The 10,598-nt window shown below is 36.0% G+C and overlaps 1 protein-coding gene across 7 annotated transcripts in view; it reads left to right on the plus strand.

Moving 5' to 3' along the window:
- The window catches only part of CPEB3 (cytoplasmic polyadenylation element binding protein 3), an 80,345-nt gene extending 71,597 nt beyond the window's left edge, over positions 1-8,748 (plus strand). For all 7 annotated transcript variants that reach the window (XM_066554226.1, XM_066554227.1, XM_066554229.1 and 4 more), the window contains 2 exons: positions 2-183; positions 3,060-8,748. In XM_066554226.1, coding sequence (XP_066410323.1) covers positions 2-183; positions 3,060-3,287 — 410 coding nt within the window. In that variant the 3' untranslated portion in view covers positions 3,288-8,748. The remainder of the gene's footprint in view (position 1; positions 184-3,059) is intronic.
- Positions 8,749-10,598: the final 1,850 nt, after the last annotated feature.

Here is a 10,598-nt window from a genome sequence, read left to right on the forward strand (position 1 = left end):
GTTGAATTGGCAATGATTATGGACCGTTTATATGGAGGTGTCTGCTATGCTGGCATTGATACAGACCCAGAGCTGAAGTACCCAAAAGGTGCTGGCAGAGTGGCTTTCTCCAACCAGCAGAGCTATATTGCTGCTATCAGTGCTCGCTTTGTCCAGCTCCAACACAATGACATTGATAAACGGGTAAGTAAAACTGCATGGAGCACAATGGGGGTTACCAGACTGTACAGGTATTTAAAAAATCTTTATTAGAATTGTGTTGGAGAACATTAGGTTCAAATGACATCAGCGTATTTTTAAAAGCTTATTTAAGCGTCTGAAGCAGAGTGAAAAAGTACTTTAAACATCTTAAATAGCTGTTTAGTGCTAAACTCAGAAAATAGTTGAGTGTAAGCTTATTTGTCCTTGTTCTCTTTTGAATTCCGTAAGTCAAATTCCATAGCATTTCCCAGCTTCTTCCTCCTCCTTTAGATGTTTGCTCATTGTGCATCAGTGACTTTTAGTTTAGTGACTACTTGTGTAGCTTCTTACACTTTTGCTATTATTAGGCCATTTTCTGTCAGTAGTGTAGGTCTAGAGTTGAGGTCCTTAAAGCACAGGTTTATTGCAATTAAAATAGGCAATGCTGACCTCAAAAGTCTTCAGAATTATTTAACTAAAACCAAATGCCAAGAGATGCTTGATAGGCAGAAGGGTGAGAAATGAGATTCTTTTTTTCAGTCCATATGAAATCCCTAAAGGGCTTTTCAAATATGGAGTGAAGTTACAGTATTCACTGAAATTTTACTTGAACACATTAAAAGAAAGCATTACTTAGTTTCCAAAAAATTTTTTTTTTTCCTTTAGACCTTCTGTCTTCACCTCTTGATTACACATACAAACAACACCCATGCTTTGAGGGCTCTGCATTTAGAATTATTCAAAAGGACACATGACATGGACTGCTGCTATGTATTTTTCTGATAGGGATGGCTTGTTTTTCCTTAATCCAGTGTAAATGGTTTCTTCAGAAGTCAGTTTAACAGGTACTAGGTGTGTCTATTATGTGCAGTATGCTTATAAATCTGCACAGCTGCAAAGTTCAAACTATTTTGACTTTGTCTTTACAAATCTGAATTGTACTTTTTGTCAGTTTCGAGGAGGTCATGGAGTTATAAGTTCTCAAGCAATTTGTGTATGGTGCTTTACACACCATACAAGGCTATTCCTAAACATTTCTTGTCCGTTAGATTCTGAAAAGTCTAACAGAGAGATTGAGAAGATTACTTTTGGAGTCTTAATCACACATTGAACCCTTTGAGATTTATATATTAGCCATGCTTACTAGAGGGTACTTTCTAAGCTTTAGGCTAAAGCCACAAAAGGGCACTAGCTAGTAATTTTTTTCATCAGTCTATTCCTTTTTTTCATTTGGTGGACTGATAATTTAAGTTAATTTAGTTATCTTTTTTCTATTTTAAAAATAGATTTATGCGTGAGTTTGAAGAAGTATGAAGTCTCTTAATGAGTCCTTATATTTTATTCTAATAGATTCAATCTCTGAACTACCCAGCCGACTTTTTAAAATTATTTCACTAGTAACCAATGCAAGAAAAGATGAGAGAGAGAGACAGAAAGAGACTCTCTTTGAGACCTTCACAATTCATGCTTGGGAAATTTGAGTAGGTGGGGATCTAGAGCTGTGCTGGACATTGGACCTGCTTTCTTCCAATTTCATTTGAGACAGCGCTGTTTTATTTTACATGATGCTTCTAATTTTAGTGATACGGCATTTGATATGCAAAATGGCAGTTACTCAGACTTGTTCCCTGCAATACTAGTAGCAGGGTGTAATTAAAAAAAATAGATTGGCAGCCCAAGCTGTTCCTTAGCAAGAAATACAACTCTCTATAGAAACTTTACCTCAAAGGAGTAACATTTATTGAAGTGTGATCAGGATAAGCTGAAGTAAATTCAGCATAAAGCTTTTTTGGAGAGTGTTTCTTGTCTTTCAGCTTAACATCTCATTCTATGTTTCTTTAAATCTCTGTGTATTTAAATATTGTTACTAGACTCAGGTTTTCCTCACAATATACAAATTGTGCTGAACTAGCAGTTGCACAGTGACAGCAAAATTATTTATAATAAATGTATACTTCAATATTTTCTATCTTTTCTAGTGCAGTTAAACCACTTTATAAATAGCATCAGAGAGCCATAAGAATTAGACATGCATGAACTCATGATTTCCCTGTGATGAATGAACACTCAATTTAAATGTGTAGGCACAATTCATAGGAACATATTCAAGGTCTGTAATAGCATTCTTGCAAGTGCCTAATCATGCATCAGCCCTGCTGTGTTTGGCACAAATGCTTTAAGAACAAAAGGCATTCCAGCCCTAAGTTGTTTACAAATGAGTGTAGGACTGAAGTCAGCAGCTCTCCAGATTGTAATTGATGGCAAGGCCGTAGTTGAAACTAAAATGAAGTTTTATTGCACCTCAAGAGCGAAAAATCTTTAGACAGTGATTTTGCCCACAAAATTGAGAGTATTTGATACAAGTGCATTTAATTTTGTTTAATTTGAATCTCTTATTAGTCTGGTCCTGCATTTTGCAAATCATGAAAAAATAAAGAGACCAAAAAAATATTCTGAGGAAAAAAAGCCTCTGAAACTCACTAGACCTCTGAAGTTTAGAAATATACTTTTGTTTGTTATAAGTTTTCTTCCTAAATGCTGCTCTCATGGCCTGCCCCTCTTGTTACTCTATTCCGATTCCTGGAGCTTTCTCAGTGGAAAATCCTTGGAGATTTTTACTGTACTTCCATCTTAGTACTTTCCCAGACCCAACTTTTCCAAGGAATGTTGAATAGTTACAAAAGCACACCCTTCTTCCTTGAGATTTTCTGACAGGTAAAGCGCATGGTATGAAAATCGAACTACCAGCCTCTTGGATTAATCCTGCATCAGCTGAAACCCTTCACTAGAGCCAGAAAGAATTAAAATATTGGGGTTTGTGTTGTTGCTTAGCAAAACTATGAAACATTCTTACAGTTGTTTTCTTGTCCCTGGTGCAGGTGGAAGTGAAGCCATATGTGCTGGATGATCAGATGTGTGACGAATGCCAGGGCACTCGCTGTGGTGGGAAATTTGCTCCATTCTTTTGTGCCAACGTTACCTGCTTGCAGTATTACTGTGAATACTGCTGGGCCAGCATACACTCTCGTGCTGGGCGGGAGTTCCACAAACCACTGGTAAAGGAGGGAGGTGACCGGCCCCGCCACGTCCCGTTCCGCTGGAGCTGAACCCCGGCTGCAGCCAGCAAGAAGTACTGGAGTAAATAAAATTGAGTGAAAAGAGAGCGCTGCCTCAGGGCTTAGTGTTCTGGAAATCTGTGCATTCGTCCTCGACTTTAATGAAGATATGGGTCTTTTATTACTATTATTATTATTTACAGTCACATTACTGAACTCAGTGTCCAGTATAATACAAACCGGCAGAGTGTAACTGTACTGATTTTGCACTTTGATTCACACAAACATCTGCTTGGTACCTTAATTTCCTACACAAGACTTGTCACTAGTGACATTATGTAGACTGCCATTCTCATCAGTCTTCATGGGCTGATGCGTATGTGATGAAGATTTTTTTATTGTAATTATAATTATTTTTATTTTTAAAATGGAGCATGCACTTATTTTCAGAAATTTAGACTTGCCCCTAGCAGATGACTTACCAAAGGTAATATTCACGAGTAGGTGGCAGATGTAGCAAAAACTTAAACAGATATTCAGCAATCATTAGTTTGGGTCATTTAGAATAGTAATAACCCTTAAAGAAAATAAGCCTTTAGTTGCTCTCGATTTTGACTTGTAAGGATGATACCTCATAAGCTGGATCAGACTTTTTTCTTTTATTTTGCTGAGGGGTTTTTTTTTGTTTGTTTGTTCTGTTTTGTTGGGGTTTTTTTTGTTTTGTTCTGTTAGGTCTTTTAGTGTTATGTAAATGTATGCTGCAATAGCTTTTGCTGCTATTAAAATGGTATTACTAATACCATAATACTCTATTCAGGCTAGGGTATCAATTAAAAATGAATATGTGATTAAAATAGTGATGGCTGCTGAAAGGAGATCAGTATAGCATACAGAAAAGCTTCCAAGGAAGGTCAATATTTTTTGACTGCATGTTTACTTAATCAGGTTGCTGCATGCAATAAATTTTATATATGTCTAATATAAAACCTGCCCACAATGCACAAATTATGAATCTACGTAGGCTACAAAATGCTCAGTAACAAAAAAAAATTGATTACTGACTGGAGGAAGGCATGCCTCAGTAAATGTAATGCTTCTGAAATTAGGTTCAGCCCATTACAGAATGACCTATATTACAACAAATATAAAAACTAGCTGTAGGATATTCTTAAAAAAAAATTGTGGATGGTAGATGAAGTACTTTGCGGTGCTCTGTTATATATCGTGCAATTTATTTTATATAGTAAAGTGATTATGTCTAGTACTGTGATCAAACTTAACTGTTAAAGCCTCTGTATCTGACATTAACACATTTTTGACAGTTCATAACAGGTACATAAACAGAAATGAGCTCTTAGTTACAATCTCTTTCCTAATGCTTGCATCATTTACGTAGCTGCAGACCTTGTCCAGAAAACCAAAGAGCTCATGCTGGCGTACATACACTACCGATTAGATAGTCTGTCAAATACTAACCTAGGCACATTTAAGGAAGTTAGGAAACAAAGTGGTGCTAAAGAAATGTCTGCATATTAAAGTAACATGAGATGTCTGCTCTGTGGATGTGGCGTTATCTCTCTAATCCCTGGATGTATCCTGTGAAGCTTGAATACAATTAAGACCTGCTAACACAGTGGACATTTTTTTAGCATGAACTATGGGGCTGCAGATAGCATATAAATATAAACACACTTGGTATACTAATGATTGTGAGAATGTGTACACTATTTTTTTTTTCTTTTTCCTCCTTTGTTTTTGCAGTTCTGGGGACAATCTGACTGGATATGACACCGCATAGTAGATTTAAATGTTCTGGGTTTTGTTTGTTGTGATGTCCTTCTTTGTGTCTAATTTAGTAAGTTGGTTTTCCCGATGTTTAGTTGCAAGTATTGGCTTTGAAAGGATTTTTTCTGTTTTTGGAGAAAAAAAAAAAGAAAAAATAGTTTTTTACTGGTTTAAAATGCTTATTCTAATTATCCCTTTTGAAGTTACTTCTGGGCAGTTTTGTGATATTGCTTTTCCCAGCCCAGGTGTCTTTTCTGTTTTTTTTCATCTGTACAAGACATTTTGTTATGCACTACTTTTTGTATCTAGACAGTTTTCAACAGTTGGCTGATGATTTTTTTTAAAGAAAAAGGCATGCTTTCTGACTGACATGATCTTTTGCAATACCTCAATTTTGAAATATAGGAAAGAAAATGATATTTTCTAAGTAAGTTTATTCAGAAAAATATATATTAATTTAATTCTGCAAGAAAAATGATTTAACAGATGGGTAACTTTATTTTTTTCATGCTTATTTGAGTTTTTTTGAAAATGAAGAAGTTAGAGCTTTATAACTGTAATATTAAAGATCATAGCTAACCTACAGAAGTCTACCTAATTATGTGAAAGAAGTAAACCTTTTTGAAGAAATACCCCTCTTTCATGTAGAAAAATACTCCCAGAGAGAAAGAGAGCGAGAGCGAGAGAAGCTGGAAAATGTACAATATAGCATAATGTTGGATAAATCTGAAGCAAAATCATCATAAAGAACAGGTGTAAACACAAACTCCATTTGGTGCTGAAAGTTGTGAATAGAAGGTGAAAAAATATTTTCCCTTAATTTGTATATTTATAATCAAGTGTGATTATGCACGACTGACCAGAATTGTGAGAGTTCTTCTGTTTGTATTTTTTTAAAGAGAACTTTTTTTAGTTTATTAAATTATGACATGCTCCCTTTTGTTTTGTAAATGAATGTGCCCCTGAGTTGTTAATATGTTATATTAAAAGAGGGTCCTTCAAAAAAAGTTATTTTTTAAAATATGGAGTTCTGAACTGCAACTTGACTAAGAAGCCCCTGGGTACAACAGGTCCTATTGTGGCCTTTTCTGATGTGAGACTTGAACTAGTCGATTTTTTTGAAGGCTAACCTAACCTCGACTATTTGTTGTTATGTGCAATACTGTTTGTACTGTTTGTATAAAAAAAAAGAAAAATGAAAAGAAAAAAGGCATAAATCTTTATTGCAGATTTATTTTCATTGCAGACTTTAGACATTGTGATTCACTAAAATCATTTTTCTACTGTCAAATATGTACCTTTTCTTCATGCTGGTATTTTTTCAATAGTAATGTAGCCTTTGTACTGAGACAAATTTTCATTGTTATTTTTAGAAAGATTTTTTGCTAAGAAAAAAATTAAACATATTTACATATTTTTCATTTTTATTTCGTATTTTCTTTAAGGAGTGCTTTCTCAACCATTAATATAGTTGTTTCTGGGAGAGACTTTCATATCTGGTCAATGTCATTAATATTATTTTGTATTTTTACTTGGAATAAATTAATTTTATGATGCTGATTCTTTAAAAGTTTATTTTTTTCATTTTCAGTTATTTTTGAAGCTAAAATCTTTGTAATATTGTTACTAAAGTGTCTAGTTTTTTGAAATGCAAAGCTTTATGTATTAACTTGCTGATGTGGTTTACAATAGTGTGGCAATGATGAAAATGGTTGGTTATGTAAAGTGATTGGAAAATTGTAACTAAGAATTGGGCAATAAAATGACAGAATGAAGCAGAAAAAACGTGATATTTTGAAAAGCCTTTTCCTTTATCAAAATGATTTAGGGAGATAATAGGGATGTCACAGTACCAGTTCGCTGTCTAGATTTATACACCACCAGTCTCGATGAAATACTATTGCCGTTATAAGGAACTAAATCTATTGAACAATGGGTTTTTGACCCTGCCCATTCAGCATAACTCTTCATTACTTTTCTTGTCATTAACTCAATAAACTCTCTTTTCAATAGCCTTAGAGTGAACCTCCTAAAATATATATTCTTCATTGTATTTTGCCACCGTGTTATTTATTTACCAAAATTGCCCCTTTCCTGCACGAGTCCTGTCTGCGTGTGTTTCTCAGTGGCAGCGTGGAGCAGACTGTCGGTGCCCACAGCATTTCCTAACCCAGCCACCCCACCTGGGTGGCAGCTGCCAAGTTAATGCAAAACACTCTCTGTCCATCCCCTGGTAGCAATGCAGTAACTCATATTGCCACCACGTCTGAACATCTGTTCAGCTTCTTTGTCCTTCTCCGTTCTTCTCTGCCTCTCTTGTGTCTTTGTCCTTTTTTCTTTTGTATTGGCAATACCAAGGGCCAGTATCAAAACGCTTTTCACCTCCATTTCCATCACCTTTGTTTCCCTATGCAGCCAGAAGAAACCCCTTCCTGAAGCCAGTGACTCTGTTCTGGCACCTGAAACAATCCAGACTAAAACTGGTGTTGCGTAAACAGGGCATACAATGACTTTCTCTAGACAAAACTCTCGCTTCCACAAGTTGCTGATGACCTTTTAGACTTAACTTCTGCTCGAGTGTTAGAGTGGCTCGTCCGTGACTTGTGGGAAGAAATGTGCCCAGAGTTGGTCTATTGTGTATCCTCTGTGTGTTCAGTTCTGTAAGTAATGTATAGACTAGATCAAATAGTGAAGTAAAATTTAGACTCAAATTAGGTACTACTGGTTGGAATGTACACAAATTGCAAACAAAGGAGATTAAGGAATGAAGAGGGAATAAAAAATTCCTGCTAAGTGGTACAAAGTTTATGCTTATATTTCTGCTGACATGCTTGTATTTTATAGCCTGCTAGCAAGGCATGGGCTAAAACAAATTGTATTGCAAATATGCAGTTAGCAAATAACTTTGCTGATTTCACTATCTGTTAGAGTAGTTAAAAAAAAAAAAAAAGAAAAAAAAGAAAAAAAAGGCGCTTAACTGGGAAAAGCTCCCATGTTAATATTTCAGTATTGTGACATCTCTACTTGCAAGGTATGAGTGAAAGATTAGTCACAGATTTGTAGAAATGTCTCTTTTGTTTAATCTGGCTTGTATGTAGTTGCTTTTATGCTGGTTTGTATGATGTCAGCTAAACCCTTTTTCTTTTCCTTCCTCTCTTTTTTTTAAACAGACAAACTTCTTAATCTCTGCTGCTATAGTGTTCTATCATACCACGGAGTATTTTATATTCATGTTAGTGACTACTCTATACCCCAAATGGGTAGCTGGTCAGAAATCACATTGGTCACATAAGTCTGACACACTCAAATTTACATGACAAAAAGATCATCAGTAAGTAGAAAACCAGGGTGCTAACAAGAGATAATTTTTGCTCTTTTTTCTTTCCTGGATGTAGTTCTGTTGGGGTATAAAGTATTAGATATTTGTAATTTTACTGTCAAACTAATGGACATAACTTTTAGAGCATTCACAGCTAAGATCTCTGTACTTGTTTTTCAACTAATTTTAAATGTACTGTATCTTTTATTACATGTTCTCTTAGATTGTTTTTGCTAGTAATTCTAACAAGGCTTCTTCCTTTTTGGCTTGGACTAATGCTTGTATGGAACTGCAGTACTGTGACTAAACATGGAGCTCAATGCTGCTATTGCTTACAACTGCTTAAACTTTGTAGTTTGAACTTTATTTTTTTCTGTAATAACTTATTAAATATAGTTGTATGAAGTACTGATATTTGTCATCCTTTGCACATGCTAAGGAAATCTTGGGATATGCATTATGGGAATGTAAACTAGATACGAAACCCCCAAATCTTGTACTGGAAAAGGTTAAGCAAAGACACACCTTACATGCACACAAACTGTCTTTTCTAGTTATTTTATAATGCAAGTATATGGTCCAATTATGTATTCTCTCTAAAATGGAAAAGCCACCTTAAAGAGGTATTTATTATGCTAAACTGAATATAAATACAAAAATATATATAATGGAAATACTTCTGGGAATGTAGAATGAAGTGACTTGAGAAAAGGAACTGTTGAATTATTTTCTCTGAGCTAAAGAGAAGTTGCTGGCTAACATATTGCACTCTTTTATTAACAGTGTTTAACAGTGGTTGCAGGCAGAAATTAGACTGATCAGTTAAAAAACAAGAAAAAAAGCACTGCAACAGAAGTTTGTAAAAGTTTAATTTTTAAGAATATATGACAATTAAAGCTCAGCAATACAGCTGTTTGGAATGCCACAGGACACTTCCTTGAAAAAATAGGAATTCTTCTATGTCAGGGCAAATGAAAGCCTCAAGAATACTGCATGGTCTGTCACTGCTTTCTTTCAGTGTCTACATAAATGCAGCTCAAGAGCCCTGCTGAACTATCAGCACTAGGAATCACAGGCTGACTTGTTTTCACACTGGTAGTGAGTACTGGTAACTACCAGGAGAATGGTCTGGCTGCTCTGCAGGAGAAGTGCTTTTAGTGAGCAGTATTGTGATCTGTAATACTCATTCCTGGACTGAATGAATACAGGAGAGGCTGTGAGCTTCTTACTTCAGAGCTAAATTTGAGAAGGGAGTTCTTAAAAACACCTTCCAATTAATTGCTTAGTGTAGCTTCTCACAGTACAATATTCCAAGTCCATCTGGACAAAAATCAATCTGAGTTTAGCCCCTCCTCAATTAAAGAAAACAGTTGTGGGAAGAAGTGCAGCTCCTTTGAACCTTCTAATCCTCAGTCCTCCTCTTCTTGATAAAGTCAGCCATGCTGCTGGCAAGGTACACTGATACTGACAACTCCCTTCTCCAGCTGATAACAGCATTTACCTCAGCCTTTGCCTGCATTTAAAAAAGGCTGCAGTAACTTAATTTAAACCAGTGAACTTTACAAAAGGCTGCATGGCCTCTTTTGCTTCTGCTTGGTATGTCTTATTTTGGCAAACTTAAACTGAACTAAAATAGTCACCTATGTGACTGTGGAAGTGTATTAAGCTTATTTACACACCCCCCCAAGCAAACATTTTTGCACTCAAGGCACCAAAGCAACGTGTTCCCCCTCACACAGACCTGCAGAAAAGCTGAAGCTTAGCTCTTAAAAACCATAATCTGCTTTCCTCTGTTTAGCAAAAGATAAACAGCATGAGCACAGGGGCAGAACTGCTGCAGTCTCTCCCAGGGATCAACCAAGAAATGGGTTTTAAAACAAGAAACCTCTGTAACCTGTTTTCATAAAAATGAAAACAAGTTTACAAGTACTTGCAAAACCCTTATAGCACACAATTCAATTCTGAGCACAGGACGAATTTGAATGCACCAGCTGCACCCACAGACGATGCCTGTTCAAATGAATCCTCTCTCTCCCCTGGGGCAAGCAAGTTTTTGCAGTTTATTTTGGGTGACAAACTGCTCATACAGCAGTTAGAGAAGGAAACATGATAAAGGTCCAGAAATCTCCCTGTTTTCCTGTTTTTGAAGGAGAAATAGACTATGAGCAAGTATAAAGTCATATGGCAGGTCCTTGGCAACAGCTGGGACAGAATTTGTGTTGTCCCACCCAGAGCACAGCAGCTTCCCAGTGTGTCTG

The sequence above is a fragment of the Molothrus aeneus genome, chromosome 8 (genome assembly GCF_037042795.1).
Source record: "Molothrus aeneus isolate 106 chromosome 8, BPBGC_Maene_1.0, whole genome shotgun sequence".
NCBI classification, from domain to species: domain Eukaryota; kingdom Metazoa; phylum Chordata; class Aves; order Passeriformes; family Icteridae; genus Molothrus; species Molothrus aeneus.